At 40.0% G+C, this 24,703-nt stretch overlaps 1 protein-coding gene across 1 annotated transcript; it reads left to right on the forward strand.

The window, feature by feature from the left end:
• Positions 1–1,322: 1,322 nt before the first annotated feature.
• IQCJ (IQ motif containing J) lies at positions 1,323–24,482 on the forward strand. Its single transcript, XM_055307767.1, has 5 exons — positions 1,323–1,376; positions 2,710–2,774; positions 9,285–9,365; positions 21,759–21,894; positions 24,270–24,482. The coding sequence occupies exons 1-5, from the start codon at positions 1,323–1,325 to the stop codon at positions 24,480–24,482; spliced, it is 549 nt and encodes a 182-aa protein (XP_055163742.1).
• The last annotated feature ends 221 nt before the right edge of the window (positions 24,483–24,703 follow it).

A 24,703-nucleotide genomic window follows, 5' to 3' on the forward strand; every position in this document is an offset into this window, starting at 1 on the left:
AATAGACAACTTCTGTAAGACTTACTAGATGTCATTGTTGATGAGAGAAGTGTACTATTGTATCAGAAGGGAAAATATCCCTCATAGTAAATCCTAAAATTTTATTCTTTTTATGAGAGAACCTGTAGCAACATGCACAGTGTCTTATACAGCAATTTTACAAAAGATACAGAAACGTTCTTCTTATGAGGTTTGTTATACCAATATTGGATATAAAAGCAGCAGCCCTTAATAAAAAGAAACTGAAGACCATGATGTGCTTCAGCCTTTATTCTTCTGAATAACACATTGTTAAGACACTGACAAAACAAACAAGAACTGCTCAGTTCTGAACTTTTATAGTTCCATGTCTCATCTAAGTTAGGGTTTTATATACAGTAGCCCTAGGTTATGGCTCATACTGTCACTTCTGAGTTTGGATTCTTTCAACTTAAAGAAAATAGAAATCTCAACCAAAAGTGCCTTAAGAAATTAGAGAATCTATTGGGTCATGAAAGTGAAAAGTCCATCAGTATGCTGGTTTTCAAGCTCCAGTTTGACTCAGAGGTTCACAGCATCACTAGGGCATTGGTTCTTTAGATGTTTTCCTTGTTACCATCCTCTCTACTATGTTATCTTTTTCTTCCAGTTAGTAGCTCTTAGCATGGCAAATGCTTACATTGAGTTCCAGAGTTCTTCATACTTAAAAATCCTTATACTGTAGAATTCAGAGGGAAAAACTGAAATTTTTCTCTAGTTAACTAAAGTGAAGTTTAAAAAATTACCATTGGTTGAACAACTAATTTCAAAATATAATGCTGAGTGAATTAAACCAGATACAAAAGAATAGATAATTTTATATGAAGTTCTACAACAAGCCAAATTAATCTATGGTGATAGAAATCAGAACAGGAGAGGGGAATTGAGAGAGAAAAATTTAAAGGGAAACTTCTAAAGAGAGAAATGTTCTTTATTTCATTTTTAGATAGTGGTTCTGCCAATGTATGCATTTGTCAAAAGTTGTGTGTTTATGATATGTGCACTTCACACACTTGGAAATGAAAGCCTAGGTACTAACCTGTCATGCTGGCTGATGTAAGGAGAATTGACTAAAATGAAATTAATATGGGAAATAGAGATGGGAGACTCACAGTTGGTCTAGACCACATTGAGAAGCAGAGGTCAAGTTCTGGATAAATTTTAAAGCTGGGATCAACAAGATTAGCTGATTGATTGTGTGTTATGAGAGAAACAAAGGCCTAAAGGCTGACTCCTAGGGTTTAGCTCTGCATATTTAGGTGAATAGTGATGTCATTTGCTAAAATGAGGAAGAAGTGGTGAAGATGGAGTTTGGGTTGGAGGATAGAGGCCAGGAAATCAAGACTTTGGTTTTGAATGTGAGATGCCCATCAGCTGTGCATCTAGAGCTGTCAAGTAAGAAAGTGGATGTAGAAGGCCGGAGTTTAGAAGAGAGGTCAGGTGCAAATATAAATTTAAAGCCATGGGACTGGATAAGACCTGAGGAATGATGACTGATATGGAAGAGGGCAGAAGCCTAGGATAAACTGCTGGCATATTTGCAGAGGAGCTAAGCTTTAGTTGGAATGAGGAGGATCTGGGAGAAGCAATGAGGAGAAGATGGGGTCTCATACCTCCTTTAGACTGTGCTGGGTATAGCATGTGGAAAGAAATGGCCACCTCTTAAGCAGACTTCAAGGGAGATGGCGTGTTTAGGGACTCAGCTAAGTTTGTCATCAGCAAAGTCTTCTATATCTTAGAATTCTTTTCTAAATGACTCTTTGATTTTCTTGCTCTAACAAAAAACTTAGCCGTTCCCAGAACAGTGAGGCAGGGTACAGTCAGAGTAAGTTGAAGGGAATGTTCCAAAAAGTTGAGGCGATAGAGGATTTTGCTAATGACAGACTGTGAGTTCCAAAGGTCTCCGTGGAAAGGTTGGAGGGATTGGGGAAAGGTGAGTGACTGGGTCAAATTTTGGAATGCACAATGCACTATAAAGTTTAAGAAATTGAGCATGGGGGATAACCTAGGAGACTTGGATATCTAGTAGCTTAGAAGTATGTTGAGACTGCTTAAAAGCCAAAAGACCTCATGGTCTTTTTGGGACAAATGTGTAATTCTCATTAGAGATTCCTCTTGGTACTTCAGCAGTTTTTGTGAAGAGGCAAGTAGAGGCAACCAATCACTGTAGCCTGGAGAATGGAATTACAGAGACTATGGATGCCTGAAATTCAGGGAAGGTGTGTGTGTGTGTGTGTGTGTGTGTGTGTGTGTGTGTGTGTGTGTGTGTCTGGGCACAGTGACTAAGGGATGAGGTTACCTAGAGTTACCAAAAGACAGGAGGGGATGATTGCTAAATGGCTAAACCCAGCACATGCTCATTAGAGCCCTTTACCCAGCAACCATCAAACATAATACTGTTGACAGAGTAAATTTGGGAAGAGCATGAGTGGATCCATGTAAACACATCCTCACTCAGGGAAAATAACAGGAAGCACTATCTTTAGTGGCATAAAAAATTCATACAATTTGAGTGGCAGTATTGTATGTATTTGATCAAGAATCAAATTGTATTGTATGTTTAAGCACTTACCCATTGTTAAGTCCAGAACTCTCAACAGTTATCTCAATTTTGCAAACAATTGTTCTCCAATATTATTACCCACAAGTACACGGGGTCAATTTGTAAGTTACTTCTTTTCTTTTTCACAGGAAGAAATGAAACGATTGCAGAACCCGTTAGAACAAGTTAATGATGGAAAATATTTACTTGAAAAGTAAGTAAAAAATACCAAAGGAAATTAAATTGTGTTTGAAGTTAAAAAGCTTGCAAGAAAAAGAAAAAACAAAACACCTGGCAAGGCAAAAATGAGCGAGTAAATTTGACAGTTTCTTTATGATACCACTGTGGTCAGGACCCAGGTATATGCCTTATTTGAGATACAGTTAGGTAGATTTATGGTTAGTTGAGGTGTGATACACAAGCTACACTGATTAACAGAATAATATGATGCATGGTGCTGTGTCTGAGGGCTTAAAACTTAACAACCTTTCCCTGTTTTTGGCTTTTAATCAATGACATGTATGGAAGGCAGTCATAAAATTTGCAAAAAGCATAAGGGTAACACTGACTAATAGAATGAACATTTAAAATAATACTACAGGGATCCCTGGGTGGTGCAGCGGTTTGGCGCCTGCCTTTGGCCCAGGGCCTGATCCTGGAAACCCAGGATCGAATCCCACGTCGGGCTTCCGGTGCATGGAGCCTGCTTCTCCCTCTGCCTGTGTCTCTGCCTCTCTCTCTCTCTCTCTGTGTGACTATCGTAAATAAATAAAAATTAAAAAAAAAATAAAATAATACTACAGAAAGGAACAAAACTGCTCTGACCTCAGTAATCACGTGATCTGCCCCCTCATAACCCCTGAGAACCACTGATCTGTTTTCCATTGCTATAGTTTTGTCTTTTTGAGAATAAGATCTTTTGTACTGAAAAAAAAGCAAGAAAGAGATGAAATTTAAAAGATACAAGTGAACTTTTCATTTATATTTTCAAAAAATTGTACAATTAGAGCACGTGAGAGATATATTCTGATTTCAGTTTGTGTGAATAGATGCTTAGAGGTTTTATCTGATTTTAACACAGGCCGTGATTTTATATGGCTTCTAAAAATATTATCACAATATTAGACTGATCAATAGACATGTATTGTCAAGATAAAAGAAAAAAATGAACATTTACTGAGCATTTACAATATCCTCCATATTAGTGAATGCTTACAGATGTTTCCTCTAGAATTCTGATAACAGCCTTTGACATAGGCACTGTTTCTATTTTATAGATGGAGAAAGACTCAGAGAGCTTTCAGCACTTATCTAAATATATTTAGCTAAGAGTAGTGAGGATGAGAATTTGGAAGCCACCAGTGCTCCTGCTCTCAACCACTGGCTAAGCCCCAATGCAAAGCCCATGTGGGTGCCACCGGTAGCTCTGGTCACCACATTTAAAAAGCACATAGAGGGGCATCTGGGTGGCTCAGTTAGTTCATTGTCCAACTCTTGATCTTGGCTCAGGTCTTGATCTTAGGGTCGTGAGATCAAGGCCCATGGAGGGCTCTTCCCTGGGCATAGAGCCTGCTTAGGATTCTTTCTCTCCTTCTCCCTTTCCACCCACTGCTCACATAATTCTCTCCCTCTCTTTCTAGAATAGAATAGAATAGAATAGAATAGAATAGAATAGAATAGAATAGAATAGAATAGAAAAATTAAAATAAAATAAATAAAAATATGCATTGACCTACCACGAGTATCAGAGGAGGTCAATTAAAATTGTGAGGGATCTGGAACCACATGAAACTATTACAAAGAGCTGAGGATGCGAACTTGGAGAAAAGAAATCTCAGAGGGAACACAGTGGCTTTCCTTAAACATTCGAAGGGATTTTCCTATTTAAAAAGGAGCTAAATTGCTCTTCTTGCTCTAGAGAGCATAGCAAGAATCAGTGAGCAGGATTTATGTAGAAACAGCTTTGTGACTTAGAAAAAGAATAACTTTTGTAAAAATGCTGCCTGCCCAACAAAATGGACTTCTTTGTTAAGGAGTGAGATGACAGAAAGTAGATGTACCCAAAGAAGAATGAAGAGTCCATCCATTTGAAGTGCTAGTGAAAGCATTCCTGAAAATGGAAAATCTTGGATGTGATTCCTCTTTCTGATTTTATTCTAGCTTTGTGAGACTGGACAACTTATATAATACACACACCCCCGAACCAGCTTCCTCATCTTTAAAAATGAAGACAGTAGCACTGACTGGACAGTCTTAGTGAGACCATTAACTGAGATAGGCACAATAGCACAGTACCTTCAATGTCAGCGCCTTCTCTTTCCATCCTGGTGGCTGTTTGGAAGACAGTTCAGGTTCATTCTGTCTCCATGATTCTAAGAAGTTGCTTTGTCATCACTTGAAGGACAGTTCCAGCCCTTTGATCAAATGAAGTTTCTGAGTTAACTTCAGATTTAATTTATCCTCGTCATGTCTACTGTCATTAATGTGAATAACTAAGAATAAATTAGTTCAGCACCACCCACCCCATCATCACTAGCAATATTGTAAACAATAATAACTAAAAATTTTTTGACTGTGTAGCTAGAAAGTTTTTCCTCTATGGAGATTAGTGTGGTAATGACATTAGATCAGTAGTTCTTCATACTGGATACCCTTAGAATCACCTGGGAGTTAATAAAAATGGCATAAGCCTTGGCATAACCTCCAACCTAGACAAATTGAATCTGAATCTCTGGGGATGAGATTAGTATTTCTTAAAAGCTGACTTCATGTGATTCTAATGAGGAGCTGGGGATGAGAACCAGCGGTCTAAGTGCATTTTAGATTCCTGTTGGTTATTCAATAATCTCATGTAGCTTCATTCTCATGGGACACACTTCTCTGTGACCTTCAGCCCTTTTGATGAGGGGGACACTGAGCAAATGGTCAAGAAAGAGTTCTTGAGACATCTTTGGTGCCAAAAGATGCTTTTATTAAATCAAGGGGACAGGGCCATGGGCAGAAAGAACTGTCCTGTGATCTTGAGGAGCCATTGATTATATACATTTAGGTTATGGAGGGAGGGTGGAGATAAAGGAAGTCTCTAAAGATATTTCCTTATGTTAAAGAAGACTTACAGGATCTTGGAGGTCTGGCTGTTCTCCAACTAAGGTTGCTTTTAGCCTCTAGCAAAACATCAGCAGTATTAAGGCAGCTATGAGTTCCTTGAGGAATGTCACACTCTGCATGTCTCAGGTATTTGTCAATAGGCTGCAAGTTGTAAGGAAATTTAATTTATCTACATTTGCCTTTGCTCTCCTCATCACTTTCATCTATTAAATTTGGTTATGCTGGTATTTCATTATTGATTTTAATATAAGAAGTGAGCTCCAGAAGTTTTTTTCTCGCTAATTGACCACAACTCTGTACTAAACTTCTCACTAATACCAGCGTGTATCTTTCCCAGCTCTCTGCTCTCAGGAAGATTTGTGAAGGTTAATGGCAGATATGTGGGCTTCTGTCTCCTTCCTCCCCTATTCTTTCCTTCTTGTTATCCAGAAGCCTGGGAAAGCTAAAAGCTTTTGGAAATAGCCAATCTACTTTGCATGCCTATTTTTCCTTATCATGATCGAGGAGTTCCAGAGATGGGAATTAAAATCTCCCCTCAAAGCAAACAGGCCTGTGGGGAGCTTCCCTTTCATGTTTGTCCAGGACAGAGAGAAAACAATGGCTCCCAGCCCTAACAACTATGCTCATTTGCCTGGAATTCTAGAGACTTTCCTGGTTGGCTTTGGGGCAGAGCTGTGTCCTTGAAAGCTGTCAAATTTGATTGAAAAATTGGTGTACTTTGAGTGAGCAGTTAGGCATTTCATTATGGCTGTAGCTGACTTAGGTGCTGATGTAAATCATCTCAGCTACTTGAAATGACCATAAGTTAAGTGATAGTGGTGTCATAGCAGTTGATCAGTTACTCCCCCTTGGAACATTACATTTATTCTGAATGCTCAACAGGGTTTTGTGGTAGACAGTCAGTGTGAAGGGAGGGGAGGCTGCAACTCTGTTCTACTTGAGACTATGTGCAGAGCCAGGCCAGTGCATTTGTATACACGTACATGCACATACTCAACAAAGCACATACTCAACTCTCTGCCCATAAACAGAAGAGTAATGAGTAAGGCCATTAATTAAGAGCCTGCTTATGACTGTATTGTTTTTGATAATCATTTATTAACTAAAGCAAGACCTTAGGCTGACTGCTATTTGTTGTAAATATTGAATCAGGCTGGGTTTCTGGTGTGATTTGCAATCACACATTCACCTCACATATTATCATTTTATTACCCACAGGTAATTATTGATGGAATGAGCTAAGCTACCCAATTAAACCTACAGGTATTCATAGTTTATAGTTTGTTGAGGTTGTATAAATTATAACCCCAAATTAGCAAAATTTATTAATATATATATATTTTTTCTTTTTATAAAAACTTAAGCTTTGCCTTTGGTTGCTGAATAACTACAAGTCCCACACCACCTCACATGTATCTCTATCGCCCAGTTTGCTAAGATGCTACTAAGGTGTTCAATTAACAAAATTTTAAAGTATCTTTGCTGTAAGGCCGTTGTCCCTACAAGATCATAGCAATGTACAAACAAGACTTTTTATGCCCGTCAACCCTGGATTAGGTTTCTTCTGTGTTTACCCTTGAATAGCATCCATCACACTTGTAGTGATTAGTTTAATATTCATCATCTCCTTGATTGTAAAACCATAGAACAGGGACTGTGTCCAGTGTTTTCACCATTGTATCATTTGTGTTCTGCATCATTTCTGACAATAGAAGACATACACTATATTTATGAACAAGTGAATAAGGATGAATGAATAATGCCAGAATATGAATGGCACAGAGCACACAAGAGTAGTTTTTTCCTTACCCCCTCAACACCCCAGCTGGGTAATCACAAAGCTATATTGTGCTGATGGCACCATCTACCGGCCGTATAGGAATTTATCTAACCTATTGTGTGTTTCCACACCTCTTGGTTATTCTTTACTAAAGAGGAGATAATCCTAGATATCTTCTGCACAATTTTTTTTTAAATCTTTTTCTTTTCTTTTCTAAAACCACAGTGCTGGTCCTTGATTGTTGAACCAATTTGAATACCTTCCTGAATATTTTCCATCACTTTCCTTGCTCACTCCTACCAAAAATCACCCTTAAGCATCCCATTCAAGTTTCCCTGCTCCAAATGTTTTAGGTGTCCCTGCAGCAATGTTTTTCACACTGTTGGTAACAATTCATTGACGATTTGTTAAATTAATTTGATGAGTCACCATTGAAAGATAATTTTAAAAATCTGAAATATAAGATTTTATTTATTCATTCATGAGAGACAGAGAGAGAGAGGAAGACATAGGCAGAAGGAGAAGCAGGCTCCTCGCAGGGAGCCTGATGTGGGATTCGATCCCAGACCCCAAGATCACACCCTGAGCTGAAGGCAGATGCTCAACCGCTGAGCCACTCAGGCATCCCTGAAAATCTGAAATATAATAAAAGATATCAGCATACATTACATGTAGTTGGGGAAATAATATTCCCTGATATTTTTGTTTCAGTTTTAAACACATGTACTTACACATGTGCACACACAGACCCTTGGCACATGCATGTAATGGATTGGGATGTCAAATATTTGACCTGTGAAAACCACAATAAGTAGGATCAAGTTCAGTAAGTATGATATTATAATCCTTCAAGCAGTATTTTGTGGTTGTGAGACTCAAGTTTTAATGTGGTTTCTGCTACATTGTGACCTGAGCATAATTTCTTTGAGCTTCAGATTCTCAACTGTACAGTGGGGAGAATAGTTAATTGGTAGAGGCTACTGTGGGAATTGAATAATATAATGCATGTAAAATGTCTATGACACTATTTTATATATATTATGTAGCCGATGACTATTAGTTTTCTGCTTATCCAAACTTATTTCCTACTTATATCCCCCATTATCACCAAATTGCTCCTTATTGTCCAAAAATAGCCTGAATTTTTTCACCTCTAATCCTTTGTTTTAGTATCCCTCTTATGTGTATTATCTTTCACATCTCAATTTATCTAATTCCTGTCCATTCTTTAAAACCACATCAACTACCACCAAATCCATAAAATCTTCTTTGATCATTGTAGCACCCAGTGATTGCCTAATAAGCTCATTAGGAGCAGTGATCAAATATCTATAGACTCCTGCCAGCAGTTTTCCAGGGTGGAGATTATACTTTGTTCATAGTGGGAGCTCTGCAAAAGCCTATAGAATGAAAGGAGGAAAGGGTCAATGGCAGTGGCACCTTTGGGGTGAGAATGAGTGAGATCCTCTCTTGGGCAATGCCATGGGTTTTATAAACACTCACCTTATGTTTTTCTTCTCCTCCTGAAATGGCCCAGTATTCTGCTTTCCTCTTTGCTTAAAGGAAATGACTTTCATGCCTTAAATATGAATGTTGAGCTGAGGAGTAAAAATTAAAAGAATGCAAAGGTAAATGGTAAAATAATATTTTCTTTTCATGGTATAGTTGTTTATCCTTTATCCATCAATAGCAACCTTTAGGCCTCTGTGAATTAATTAAAATGAACAAGATCGGATGTATATCTGCTTTTTCTAATAAATATAAATTAGCAGTTTTATTGCTATAAAGGTTAACTATATAGACTCAACTATACTGAGACATTATTTCTGTTTCTAGTCACCAACTGGCCATGGATATGGAGAATAACATTGAGAAATATCACCTCAATCTACAGCCCCTGGAATCAAAGGTGAAAATGTAAGTTATTTCAAAGTTTACATTAAAGCATTAGTTTTAAAGTTCTTGTTTTATGAACTTCTAGCCTACTCTGGAATTTGAGGGTATAAGAATTAGGCATTTATTTATTTCACATCTATGTGTTAAACATTATCTCCTTTGTTAAGGGTAGCAACAAAACTGTTTTGGGCAAACATCACCACCTACTGGATATTATGGAGAATTATTTGGTTGTCATCACATCTTCATTTCTTCATTTCTTGGATTTTTCCTGTTCTAGGCAGCCTGCAGCTCTTCAGCATCCATTAGCATTTTTCACTGTCTTTCATTTTAGTAACTTGGTTAATCCCACCTTGAAACAACTTGGCTGTTGTTCCAAGCTATTTCTTTATTACACACACACATATTTTTAATCCTCTTCCTCCTATTTATATTCCATCTCTCATCCATATATTTTGGAAAAATATCTCTTCTTTTTCTCCTCACTGTTGTTTTCCTTTTTATTCTCTCTCTTTTTTAAGATTTTATTTATTTATTCATGAGAGTCACAGAGAGGCAGAGACATAGACAGAGGGAGAAGCAGGCTTCTCACAGGAAGCCTGATGTGGGACTTGATCCCCGAACTGGGCTCACACTCTGAGCCAAAGGCAGACACTCAGCCACTGAGTCACCCAGGTGTACCTTTAGTCTCTCTTAATAAGACCAATCCCCTTCCCACTACAAATGACTGATGAATAAAGATAGTGCTTAGAAGGGATTCCTGGGTGGCTCAGTTGGTTAAGTTGGTGATCTCAGGGTCTTGAGATCTAGCTCCACCTTGCCCCCCACCCCCCCCACATTGAGGCTTCCAGGTTAGGGGCCTCATGGAGATGCTTGGGATTCCCTTTCTCCCTCTCCCTCTGTCCCTCCCTCTGCTCACATCCTCTCTTTCTCAAATAAATAAATAAATGAATCCTTACAAAAAATAGTGCTAAGAACACCTCAATATTAACAAAAATGAAACTAGTAACTTCCAGAGTGAAACAGGCTATATTCTACAACAAAATAGCAACTTTCTAAAACTATGTTTAAGGAGAGAAGGAGTCTATCTTAATCACCTTAGAAGCAATTTTTAACTATATTTGTTTTCTGTGATCCTTTCCTCTTATGATCTTCCTTCAGAGGTGCATATAAGAATTTTCAGTGAAATCATATGAAATCTCTCTCTCTCTCTCTCTCTCTCTCTCTCTCACACACACCACACACACACACACACACACACACACACACACAGAGCTTAACACTCTGAGAGGCATGTGTCCGAGAATTTAAACATGTCTAAGCTGGCTAGGATCACTGGTCATTTGCAGAAAAGCCCAAAGAGGAATCTTTTAGAAGATAAATCACCCCGAAGAAGGGAGCCTTGAGGTGTACAACTTTGAAGAACAATAAGCTCTGGATTTAGGAACTAAGACAGAAATGATGCAGCCATATAATATCCTACTGGATAAAAGCAAATATTAGCATAAACCCCTGTCAATTTATATTAACCCTGGTTATCAATAAAAAGCTTGTTTCTGAGCGGAAACATAGAGATACCTTGAAGATAAAATTCAAATATGGCTTCTGAACCTGTTGGGTCCCCTATTAGGAAGTTCTGTGTCATGCTCACTAAATGAATAATAAATCAGGCTACCAAATTTTATGCAAGCAATGTGTCAGCCTTGCTATACAGGATGTTAGTTTGCAAACATAGGTTACTTTATCCTTAGGAACTTTCTCATTAAGATAACCTTCTCTTAAATGAAAAAGTGCTGGAATTGAAAGTTGTTTGTCTGAAAAATTAATTAGACTGTTTGATTTGAATGCTGAAATGAAGCTAGGAAACCTCCCTGGTCTTTTTTGGTTTTCATCATCCCCAATATGTAGAGGCAGAGGGGCAGATGCCTGGAGGAGGAGCAGGCAAGAAAAAAATATCTCTGGCTGAGATTCCAGTCAGCTCAGAGAGTCTGGGACTTTCTGTGTAGCTAGCTTAATGGAGGAGTCTCAGTTCAGTGAGGTGCAAACAGAATGGTTTTATCTCTTCTAATAACTCTGAACCCCATTTCCACTCACTGGAGGGGGATGAGGGAGAGAAAACTTAATCTTGTCCAATAATGGAATTTGATTCCCATTGGAGAATTTAGTCCAGTTCAGTGACTCTTGTCTAATCTGGTTATTAAATTCTTAACTCTCATGACAGTTTGAACATCTCCCTTCTACACACATTAGATCTTTCCAACAGCTGTGCAGCTTGTTCTCCTCTCTCTGTATTCTCTCCTCTTTCTGGTTGCCCCTTCTCCTTGGTATCATCTCTCCCACCCTTCATGTGCTGAACACCCAACTGCCCCAGCATGCCTATTAATGGTAAACACTTAGCTCCCAAGCAGTTGTTTCCTTAAAAAATAGCTCTAAGGGTTGGGATCCTGTGAGAAGAAAGGTCATCTGGTCTCCTGTGAGTCCCCACTGATGTTGTGGGCTGTGCCTCTCATTGTGTCCCTTGTTCTGGAGGGGGACCGTCTGCCGCAGACTGACCTTAGCATTCTCATCAGGGTGGATCTTGGTAAACCCTCATCCCCACTTCCCAAGGGATTTTCTTTAGCCCTGAAGAACATTGGATATGAAAGATAGGTCCTTGTCTCAGGTTCCAGAGTCACTGTCAGACTTTACAAGCTTTCTCTTACGGTCTTCTGGCTTTTGTTGGTGGGACCCTGCTGAACATCTATCTTCCTCTGGTGGGTAGAGAGAAGTGAGGATTACTACACTGTAAAATTTGTTTTCCTGGAAACTCTCCTCTGTCTTCCCTGACAAGGAGGAGAGGGTCAGTAGGTCCCAATAAAGGTTTTTTTGGACAGTCCAACCTCTGTAAACCTGAGGTGGGATGCTCCTTGGCAGGCCAATCTCTGAACATAAAAGACAATAAGACAGGATGAGAACTGTTCTCACGTGTGGGCTGCCTCCATTATATACCTGCACTAGTGAGAACCTGAGGTGAGGGTTGGATGGGGCGGGAAAGACTCTCAATTGTTTCTTCACACTAAGGCCAACTAAAAAGAATTTGATAAGAAAGCCTAAACCTTTAAGTGGATTGCAAAATATCAGTGGAAAGAAGTCAAGACCTGCAGGGAAAGAACACATGTGAGTGTGGGGGTGGAATTTAGAGGAAATGTCAGGAAGGGCACATTACCTGGTTCATGAATGTAACCATTAACAGGTAATTTTGAGTTTTTGACTTGAAGGATCAAAGGACTGTGTCAAAAAGGAAAAAGCAATCAAGATTGCACAGCTATTAATAAAAAGTCATTTGGGGGAGGTGAAAGGCAGGTTTTCTGAAGATCAAGCAAAGGCAAGCCTCTCAAGTCAGAAAATTTAGTGAAAGCAAAAGCAATAGTGAAAGCACCACAGTGAAGACTCTCAATCCAACTCGACTGACTAACGACAAATATATTCTTAAGAGGCAGGGCTGGAATGTGGGCCTGGGGATAAAGGCACACATCAAAGGAGCTTTAGCATAAAGAGGCTTTAGCACAAAGGCCTGGCTGCCAAGGAAGGAAATGGGCTCTCCAAATCCCATAAAACTATTACCCTTCACATGGAGGTCACACCTTGCATGTTGTGGTGAGATCTGAAACACATCTTCTGAATACAAACCATCACTTAACAGGTGTTCATTAACTGTGTGCAATCCCTCTCCTGATGTTTTAACAACATATTTATTTTGTTATGGACAACATTGTATCCATTGAATACAAGTTATCTTTTGAACATCTGCTCATTAAATGTGTCTGATTCATTTTTTATTACTGTATTTGATGATTTAGTGATAAAACAACATTTAGATTCTATAAAAGAGAGGGAAGGAAAGAGAGAGACAGGCAGGTAGACAGACAGACACACTCGAGGAAAAAGACAATTCCCAGAAGAATTTCAACAAATAAAGGCTTGTTAAATGGCATTTGTTTGAGAGTAATGCCTATCAACATTAGTCAATGTTTTAATTAAAAGAAGATAGAGAGAAGAATGGTTGAAAGCATGGGCTTTGGAATTAGAGCAATAGAAGAAATCCCAGCTCTGCTCCTTACCCACTGTATGATCTTAGGAACACTGCTTACCTGTCTGGGCCACAGTTGCACTTCTCTATAAAATGATAACACTAACCATCTCCAAAAAGATTGTAGTGAGCTTTCAGTGTGAAAATTAAAAAAAAAAAAAAAGATTGACCTAATGTGTCTTTCCATGAGTTATACTGTTTCTAAACATGTTTTTATGCCAAATTGGGCTATTAGAATATTCCCCTTGGAGCACCTGGGTGACTCAGTGGTTGAGTGTCTGCCTTTGGCTCCAGTCCTGATCCCCGGTCCTGGGATTGAGTTCCACATTGGGCTCCCCACAGGGAGCCTGCTTCTCCCTCTGCCTCTCTCTGTGTGTCTCTCATGAATAAAGAAAGAAAATCTAAAAAAAAATGTTGCCCTTAAGGATCCTTAGGAATCCAGTATATCATATTGATATATATGATTAGCACATGTTACTTACAAATTTTTTAAAGTGTTTTATTTTCTTAAGTAATTATAATGCTTTATCTAAGACCTTTATTTATCAAGTTTGAGGCTGACTTAGATACCTTATCCTGGATTCCTTGCCCAGAGGTTATTGCTATTCCTATTTTTGGGGTAAGCACAATATAGGTCAATAACTTCAGTATTTTGCCCAAAGAGCACAGCTAATGAGAATTGAACTGAGCAAGAACCTATATCTCTAAACACACGTAGTTTCTGGGGAGTTCCAGTTCAAGATGGCTATGCAGGAAGATCCTGAATTCACCTCCTCCCGCAAACATACTGATTTTACAGCTATATATGGAACAATATCCCTTGAAAAAAATCCTAAAAACTGGCAGAGCAACCCCTTTTACAACAGGCAAATAAGAGGGACACCACACTGAAACAGAAAGGAAAGGCTGGGATGTAAACTTGCAGTAAACTCCACCCCACCCAGTGCAGTGCTCACAATCAGGAGGGAACTCAAAACACAGAGCTCCTTCCTGAGGAATGAAGGATTGTATTCTACATCAGGCACCCCAGCTACTAAGATCAGCACCTGAAGGACAAGCCCTCAAAACATTTGGCTTTGAGGATCAGAGGGGTTCCAGTGCCCATGAGACCTGCAGTGCTAAGGCCAACTGAGGTAGGGCTCTTCAAGGGCCCATGTGCAGACTCACCTGTCTCAGGGCCACATGCAGAAGTAGCCCTTTGAAAACTGCCCAAACTTAATGTGAAAAAGACTGATCTCCTAGATTTGAAGTTTGGGTCTGAGAGCCACGAGCCTGCTTGGGATACTCTCTGAGGTCAGAGAATGGTGGAAGCCGTCTCCCACTCTCTGCCTTACTAAAGCTAGCAGGCATCGCCTTTTAAATTTTTTTCTTTTCATTTCTTTATTTTTTCTCTTTTCTTTCTTCCTCTCCCTCTCTTCCTCCCCCTTCTCCTCCTGCTACTCCTGCTCCTCTTTCTTCTTCTTCCTTCTCTTTTTTCTCTTCTTTTTTTTCTGTTTTTGGCAGGTGCCATCTTACACTCCCCATCTTTCTTGTCTTTCTTGCTCCAGCCAGTGAGCACCATCTTTGTGTTCTCCTTCTGTTGCACTCCAGAAGACCAGTATCTCCCAAAGGATAGCTTCTACACAGATTTGATAGCCTGGTGTTGGTCGCTACCACCCAGGGAACACCTCTTGATTACCTGGACCTAGAGTCCTGGGGGTTTGTATTCCTGGGTCTCATGGGACTGTGGCAATTAGAGAGACAGTTCTTGGCAGACCACCACTCCCAGGACACTGTGTAGACAGCAGACTGAAGTACACATCTGCCCTTTTTGAGAAAGAAGTCTATTTGCTGGTCCAGGAGCTTTGGCCTGAGCTTTGAGCCTACAACGGGGGGTCTCAGGGAATGGAAGCCAGTAAGTACAGTCTTTACACTGTCCCTCTGCCTTGCTCCACCTCACTAGAATCTTTGAGGAAGGAGATTTTACCTTTGTTTGGGGCCCTAATTTTTGCTGCTGCTGCTGCTGCTAGGGATACCTCTATAGTACCTGGCTCTAGTGGCACTTGCAGTCCCCATAGGACTGTAACCAACAGAGAAAGAGTCTTAAATAGCTATCACCTCCAGGGCATGGCAAGAGACAACAGATCCAGGAGCTCAGTATTGATGTAAAAAAGGCCTATTAGCTTATCATTATAGCTGCAGCCTGAAGGGCAGGCTTTTAATTAAACACTCATCCAAGGACTGACTGTAAACTTTTTCTAAGACCTCAGAGGGCAGACACTATCTTTAAATTCCCTCTACCACACTCCGGAGTACCAACATAACTTAAAAGGGAGGTCTTATACATGTCTGATGTCCCAGTCTTTACATCTAGTGCCCTGGTTTTTGTGACTGCTGCCTAGGGGATACCCCTTGATCACTTGGCTCTGGGGGCCAGGGGGCTTGCATTCATGGGTCCTATAGGACAGTAACAATTGGAAAAGCAATTCCTGGCAGGCTACCACCTTAGGGCCCTGAATAGACAGCAGATGAAACACACCCTTGGCCTCTCTGTGAAAGAGGTCTATTTGCCTACCTGAAGTATGGGCCTTAGGGGCAGACTTCAGATTTGGCACACATCTATAGGCTACAGAGATGCTCTCAGGGAATATAGGCTGAGAGATGCCATCTTTGTGATCTCCCTAACCCTTACTGCAACTTACACAAATCCTCCAGAAACAAAATAATACACTCATCTAGAGCCCCAGATTTTGCTACTGCCACCCAGGGGACATCTCCAGATCACCTGGCTCAGGAGCCCAACAGAGTTTACAATTGCAGCCCCACAGGAATGTATATATTCTCATATTTTAAAAGCTACTACCTGAGAGTTTGGCTTCCATTCAGCCTGAATTTAGGTTCTGATTATGATCCTACCCCTTTGGACACTGACTGGTCTTGGCACACCTTCCACTACTGAGAGCTATTAAAAACAAAATAGGCTACTTGGACAATCACAGAGGTTGAGAGATAGCCAACAGCTGGGGCAAGGTTGAGCAATAAGGTTCATCTGCCACACAAGGCTAACCATTTAAGACTCAGAGAGGTGGCTGTTGCATCTAACACATAGAAACCAGTAGAGACTGTCAAGCAAAATGAAGAAACAGAGGAACATGTTCCAAATGAAAGGACAAGATAAAGCCACAGAGGGGAAAAAAACCTTAATAAAACAGAGATAAGTAATTTATATAGTAAAGAGTTTAAAGCAATACTTGTATAAGCGCTGACTGACCTTGGGAGAAGAATGGATGAACACAGTAAGAACTTTAAGGAAGAGAAGAAAGTTCTGAACAGAAGTCACAGAGCTGAAGAATGTAATAAATACATTTAGTTTCTAAGCACATTTCCTCATGAGTTAAAACTTTTTCTTCTTTGAGGATTTATTGAATTATTTCTGGTACACAATGTTAGGAGAATGTATCTCCTACTTACCATATTTCTAGAACTGTGGCAATATGGTGGACACATGTAGTTACTGCCCTCAAGGGATTCATAATCTAGTGGAGGAAGACTTATTGGAAAAGAGCTGTCTGGATTAGCCTAATCTGACACCCTTCTTTTGAATGGTTCATATCCCCGAGAGCAGCTGTTCTCTTTCATAGACTCAGTAGCCCCTGTGTACCTGATTTCTAAAGTGCTTTCTCAGTGTTGCCCAAAGTTGTCCAAATTCCATCTGTGAGGAAGTTAGGAGTTGCTGACTGTTAAGGTGGTCATAGGTATTGGTGAAGGAACCTGCAGAAAGATCCAGAAAAGCGTAAGTCCATGATGCTTGGGAAGGACCACCAATCAAAGTACCAACAATCTAAGTAGAAAGTACCAACGATCAAATGAAGTCAGGAGTTACAAACCAGCCAGAAACTGGAATGGAGCGGAAGCAGGCTAGAGATACAGACAAATGCTGTGGAAAACTTGCCTGTTGTATGTAGCGGCCCTTTACTAGCATTTGGGCAGGAGGTTTGTATCAGGATACAGGGTTGAGGCAGACACCAAATAATGAAAACATGGTTTATCTGTTAGGATAGCTTTTAGTCACACATAGAAAATTTATCTAACAGGCTTAAACAAATAGGAGTTCTATTTATCTACTCAAAGTTAGTGTGTGACAAGCCAAACTCATCACTTTGTTTTCTGTCTTTTGCTGAACCATGAGGAGGAAGCACAACATAATGGAAAGACAGGGGATCTGGTCCAAATGTCAGATCTGTCAGTTAGTTCCCATCTTGTTTCTTGAAATTTTCAAGGACTCTTGGTTGCAAGTAAAAGAACTCAACTCAAACTGACTTATGTTTTAAAAAGAGATTATATTGGATCACCTAACAGCAACATGCAGGGGCTAATGTGCTTCAAGCGTATTCTAGACCCAGATAGCCAAGCATCATCAGATATCTCTTTCCTCCTTCTTCTATAAGCTCTGCTGTGCACATTATTACTTCATTCTTGTGTGGGCTCTCCCAACATTGTGGCCGTGGGTTGGTGGGTCCCCAAAGAAAAATGAGTGCTGGAATAAAAAGAAGGAAAAATTAATGTTGGGCAGGCAAAAACTGTCACTATACTAATAATAATGCTTTCCTCACATTCCACTTATGGTAAGAATTGAATGAGAAAGTACAAATTAAAAGAGTAACGTAATGTAATGAGTTGGTTATTTTCCAGGATACTCAGCTTTGTGTCCTCTTTGATGCTGTCCTTTTTTTTCCATCCCCAAATTCAAACATCCTTGAGTAACCATGTATTTTGAAGTTGTAAAAATTATTTGGTAGCATTTAAGAACTAGTAACTTTCAGGGGCACCTGGGTGGCTCAGTGGTTGAGTGTCTGCCTTTGGCTCAGGTCGTGATCCTGGGGTCCTGGGATCCCGGGATCGAGTCCTGCCTCGGGCTCCCCACAGGGAGGCTGCTTCTCCCTCTGCCTGCATCTCTGCCTCTCCCTCTGTGCCTCTCATGAATGAATAAATGGAATCTTAAAAAAAAAAAAAAAACAACCTAGTAACTTTCAAATAAAAATCAAGATTTCTGACTGTTCTGATACATAGTAAGATTTGGCCACAATCAACTGTGCCACATTGTGGTTCCCCCTCTTAAGAGGCAGATACTGCCCAATCTGCCCCCAGACCAGTCCTTGGAGACATCTGGGATTCTTCTCGTATCTTCACAGCCTCATGCCCTACCACTTTTCTCTAGAAACCTCCTACCTTCTGCCCAGTACCTTCACTCCCAAGGCTTTGCCCAAAGGCCTTTCCTTGTCCTCCTCATCAGTCCAAATTCCATCCATCCTTCAAGGCTAATAAAGTACCAGGACTCATCCCAGTTCTCAGAGCTCTGTCTTCTAGGTAAGGACATGTTGTGTATAAGGACATCCAGTGACAACCAGGACTGCACTGGCTGTGAGCCCCTAAGTGGTTGTGAGTGCAGCCACGGGCACTGTAAAAGAGACAGGGATGTACAGAGAAATGTCAGAGGCAAGCGATGACACCATCCCTGAGATAGAAGACAAATAGGAATTGAACAAACAAAAAAATTATTGAAAAATGCATTTATCATCTACCTTGAAACAAGCCTCTGTATTTATAATTCAAAATATAGGAACACACAAAATGTGCTCTTTTACTGCAAGCTGCCTTTAAAGAATTGTTTGATAGCACAGCTTTGTTTTAGAAGTAAAAGTGTCCGTCACCCAGTCACCCCATCCCCCCGCCCACCTCCCCTTCCACAGGCACTGAGGGGGGCACTTGACGGGATGGGCACTGGGTGTTATACAATATGTTGGCAAATCGAACTCCAATTTTAAAAAATTACAAAAAAAAATAGAAGTATAAGTGCCAAGGTGGTGTTCAGGGCTTTCTCTGTAGGCTTAAAAGAGACTTGTGAGTAGGAATTCTGGTACAGTTAGGATAAGAAGGCTGAAAAGTGATTTCCCATGACTGAGGGATGAGGTGCTTCTTCATTTCGTTTTAATTCGCTCTTTTGGTAAAATAGCATTTGGAGATTGTATTCAGAGAACTAATAATAGAACAATTGAATCTGCAAAGTTCTCATCGTTGTGGTCAAATGGGAGTAAACAGTGTGTAGTGTAAGTAGTGTCCTATGATTCAGAGAGTAATAATAGCATGATTTCGCCATTCAAAAAAGTATCCAGTATAGCAATTTAGATAACAGGGATGTGACTGGCCTCTCATTTTTAACGTCTGAGTTAAAAAAGAATCAAGTATAGCATAATATGATTTCAACTAAGTGAAATTGTTTCCATATATGTGGAAAAGGATCATAAGGTAGGTATTCACAAATTAAAATAGCTTTTGTATTAAGGAGGCTTATAGGTGATTTTCATACACATTTTAAAGGTATTTAATTTTGTCACATTCTCTGTCAACTAAAAGAGGATATCCACCCACCTGGAAGAAAGGAATGTTGTCTTCTTAATTTCTGGCTTAAGGAAAACTGACATATCACTTTCTAGGCACCAGAGAACTAGGAGGTGAAAGGGGATGCTTTAAGTGCAAACTCACCTTTGCAGTTCTCACTTATATTTTGCCCAGCAAAATCTATTTGGTTCTTTAAAGGTGTCACACTGCCCCCTGGTGTTCAATAAACTAAAATGTAAACTATCAAACGTCTACTACATTTTCTTTCTGTATTTTCTGAATTATCAAGACCATGAGGGAGCAACAGAGAGAGAGAGAGAGAGAGAGAGAGAGAGAGAGATACCTTGAATATAAATTTGTGGGTATTCTAAAAATATTTTATATTTTTAAAATAGCCTTTATTTACAATGTCACTTTTTTATTTTTTTAAAAGCCTCTGATGGGCAGACTTACTAGCTTTAGGTGCCCTCCAGTGGCAGAACTTGTTAGAAGGACTCTGGGAGACCCTAAGTGCTTCAGAGGATGTCAAAATTATTGACAATTTCCAAGTTTGCTACTCCCTACTAAGATGGGTCCCTGAAGAAGCAATGGGACTACCAAACTCTTACAGAACTTTCTTTGAGATTCTGTTTAAAATCTTTAAACCGGGACGCCTGGGTGGCTGAGAATTTGAGTGTCTGCCTTTGGCTCAGGGTGTGATCCCAGGGTTCCAGGATCAAGTCCTGCATCGGGCTCCTTGGGGGGGGTGGGCTACTTCTCCCTCTGCCTATGTCTCTGCCTCTCTCTCTCTCTGTGTGTCACTCATGAATAAATTAATAAAACCTTTTAAAAAATAAAATAGACTAAAATCTTTAAACCAAAGAAAAATAAATAAATAAACAAATAAATAAGGTTGTATTTTGAGCAAGGATTGTATAATAAAATAGTAATCACATATAATCCAAAACACAGCCATATCCTTCTTTAATAGGGTCTGAATTGCATATATAATTTGGAGTGCCCCTTAAAAAAACCCAAAAGATATCTACTTTTGCAATTTTTTAGAAAAATATTTCATTTATATATTCATGAGAGACACAGAGACATAGGCAGAGGGAGAAGCAGGCTCCCTGAGGGGAGACAAATGTGGGACTCAATACTAGGATCCTGGGATCATGACCTGAGCTGAAGGCAGATGGTCAACCACTGAGCCACCCAGGTGCCCCCTATTTTTATAATTTTTAAAAAAAGATCTTTTATATTTATTTGAGCGAGAGCACAAGCAGGCAATGGCAGAAGGAGAGGGGAAAGCAGCCTAGCCATGGAGCAGGGTGCTCCATGGGGGGCTCAATCCCTGCACCCCCTGGGGACTGTGACCTGAGTCAAAGGCAAATGCTTAACTGACTGAGCCATCCAGGCACCTCTACTTTTGCAATTTTGTACAAACCATGAAGAGCCCCTCTTGGAAGGGTCTTGGAAGAAACCCCTGGCCTGTAAGAGCCCCTGAAGCTTATGCTTCATAGCGTCAGAGGAAATTGGCCTCTGATCCAAAAGTATTGGCACCCTCTAGAGCTGCATTGTAATCACTGTCTAGAGCCTAGGGCGGACAGATTTTGGCACAGAAGAGTCTTTCAATAAAGTTATATTAGTGCATGAGTAAGTGATATGTCAGCCTATTTATTATTCTCATTTGAAATATAGGATGAGAAATGGAAATATCTTGCATTCTGTAAATCAAAGTGCAAACTAGCTTCACTTTGATGACTCTAAGATGACCTTTGTAGACTAATTTAGCGTAGTGGAGCCTGTGAACGTGAAACCAGTCAAATAGAGAAACAGTACAGGTCTTCTGATTTCCTCTGTCACATTCTATGTGTTACATTTTCTGTCTCCAAAGCCAATTCCTTCAGATTCCTTGTGCTTTTCTGAGTCTGTGGGCTGAGACTAGGTACTGACGGTGCATGTGCTGTTTTGTTTTGTTTTTCTAGCATTCAGCGGGCCTGGCGGGAGTACCTGCAGCGGCAGGATCCCCTGGAGAAGAGGAGCCCATCCCCACCCTCTGTGTCCTCAGAGAAGCTGAGCAGCTCCGTCAGCATGAACACCTTCTCAGACAGCAGCACCCCCGTGAGTGCCATGTTTCCTTTTCATGGCCTAACTGGCCAATCATTTATTTGATCACCAGGTCTTTGGTTCCAAGGAAGAAATCTTGAGATGTGAGCAGGTGGTTTGTTGTTAGGAGAATCTGCATTGCTTACTTGCTATATTTGAACCCATGGTGAGGGTTCTGTCGTCTTAGAATAGAGACATGATTACTAAGCACAAAATATACTTCATCAAGCCTGAGAGAATCGATTCCATTTGACCTCAGCCTAAACTACTCATTTGCATGTTTGCATTTCTCTATTACCATCTTTTTCCTTTCCTTTGTAAAGGTGTGTTTCCTTTAGTCTGTGCCTCTGGTGGAGCTTTGTGGTGCTAATATGATAGAAGATTAGCTTGGTTATAAGGATTATAAAAGAGAACTTATATAGGAAGAATTGAAAGGAGTCACAAACTCAGGGGTTGTGACTTAAATGCCTACAGGGGCCAGGTAGGAAACCCATGTGGCTACTCTGTGACTAGTACTGAAGAACACAGGCCTTACCTAAAGGGTAAGGAGAATGGATATGTTGCTTGGATATGTTCCTGGTTCCTGGATATGTTGCTATGTGGGGATGCAGGACAGACACTGCCAAATGTGATTTCTTCCTTCAAGGGATGCCGGAAATTCAGATTTTTAAATGTTGGCAACTAGTAAAAAAATTTTAATGTCACTAGACCATGCCTACAGATCACAGTTGTCCAAAGGCCACCTGTTAAGGGTTAAGGAATGGGAACCTCTGCTGAAAATTTGTATTAAAAAAAAAAAAACAGACAAACATATCAAATGTGGTAGGAAATAAATGATTAGGCAACTGTATTACTACAGAGATTTTTGAATATGGCCATTGTGATTATGTATGATAGTGACTGGAATACACAGAAAGAAGTTGGGAAAAGAAAGGAAGTAACCATACAAGTGTATTATTTTAAAAAAAATATATTTCTTGACTACTTTGTGATCATGTTTATTCATTGGTAAAAAGGCTCCCCAGTGGCCAAAATGATGTATTCACACTGGGATCAAGCAAAGGTTGCTTTGACATGTTTTCAGATGATTGCATAGCATGTTCTTTAATGAACGGCTTTATCTGTTATGGATTCTAAAGAGAGAGCAATAACTTGAGTGCAAGTAACAGTACCAGAAGATCTATTTTTTAGCAGATACCAGAAATTGAATACTCAGTGAATCTGTGCCTTTTTTAAGACAATTTTTAGGGGAGTAGTGATTTGTCTGAACCGGTCTCATGATCACTAGAGGGCACTGATGAGCCACATTGGAAAATGTCAAAGTAAAGCCTATTTATGTCATGATTTGCAAGTCAAAAATAATATGAAAATGGAGTGTTTAGGATGCCTTTGCTGTGAATAACAATAGAATTCATTTAATAGAAATTAAATGACTGAAAATTTTATCTGAATGATGGAAACTGAGTATCTGAAATCATTCTACCTAAGAGTTAAAGGTTTGGATTTACTGCCTTTGTACTTTCTCATTAGCCCCGATTCCTGACGGTATGAAACCATTGCTGTGTCCAGTGATACATGATGGTTTTAGTGTTGCTGTAGGGTAGCTAACCTCTGGGCTTTATTGAAATTCTGGAATAATCTATGGGTTGTTGTTGTTGTTTGTTTGTTTTTTTAATATATTTACCCTGCCACACCACTTATATTCTAGCCCCTTAAGTATTGGTGTGCATAAATGCACATTCTATCCCCATGGACCATCACATAAGTGTGAAGTGCGATATCTTTTGCACAGCTTTGCTAACAGTTCTACCTTATTTAATTTAGCCTGGCCTCTAGGTCCCCTGATGTTTCTTAGTAAAGCAGATTTCCTCTCTCACATGTCCTCAGCAATTTGGTTTCCTATAAGGTGTCTCAGAATGAATTGGGAGTGGCATCCTGTTCCACTACTGTATCATCGTGCCTTGTCTCTGTGTTCATGGGACCAGGATAACTCTCTTCATTATGTGCAAGTCTCACTCAACTCCTGATTGCCTGTAAACAGTGAGAATCAAAAACATTTTCAAAAAACATTATTGGAATTAGCTTCAGAAAGCAAGCAGATCCTGTCCAGAATTCTAGTAGAGGTTATTGACTATAACAACTTTGGCATTGATGGTGGCAGTAGCATGACACTAAATATGCAAAACAAAATATGAAAATATAAGTTGCTGGAACATCCCCGAGTCTCTAGTTTGTCAAGCAGGTAAAATATCCAATATATAACTTTTTAAAACTTTATTTTAGTTGTTTGGAGCTGGTATATCTAGCTAAGGTTGTTCTATTTCTCATAATCATCACTTTGCTGGGACCTCTTTCAGTAGATTCACTCTTACATCTTTTGGTCGTCATAGTCCCATGAAAGCAAAGTGTCTCTGCTCCGCCTTGATCAGTCTACCAGACCCACTGGGTTCATACATACTCTCAGGGAGTTCCAAATAGGAAGGCTTGATTTTAACTACTCTCTGATGAGTAGACCTGAAGTTTATGGAGGGGATAAGGATGATCCCTGGCCCACCTGGGCTAAGGCTGTCATAAAGAGAGGAGTTTTCCCTAATAACCAATGAGTCCATTTGGAACTTCAGGGGTAAAAGCCTTCAGTCCAAGTCAAATGTTTCCAATAAGGTGTTTCCGTAGGTGATTCTCTGGGACCCTAATTCCTATCAGATATCTCCAGCTTGCTGAACTCAGCCCTCTTTCTCTGGGCTTGGTCTGTCACTGTTGCTGCCTAGACCATTCTCTGTCTTCCTGAATTTGATCAGCTGCCTGTCTTGTCCCAACTACTAGC

Source organism: Nyctereutes procyonoides, unplaced genomic scaffold, assembly GCF_905146905.1.
Source record: "Nyctereutes procyonoides isolate TBG_1078 unplaced genomic scaffold, NYPRO_anot_genome, whole genome shotgun sequence".
Lineage (NCBI taxonomy): Eukaryota > Metazoa > Chordata > Mammalia > Carnivora > Canidae > Nyctereutes > Nyctereutes procyonoides.

Bases quoted from the DNA above. Each gene is read 5' to 3' on its own strand.
- IQCJ (XM_055307767.1), top strand. From the start codon at position 1,323: ATGGAGTTTGGGTTGGAGGATAGAGGCCAGGAAATCAAGACTTTGGTT. The intron at 2,775-9,284 runs GTAAGTAAAAAA...TTCTGTTTCTAG, and splicing joins GGAAAATATTTACTTGAAAA to TCACCAACTGGCCATGGATA. The intron at 9,366-21,758 runs GTAAGTTATTTC...TTGTTTTTCTAG, and splicing joins CTGGAATCAAAGGTGAAAAT to CATTCAGCGGGCCTGGCGGG.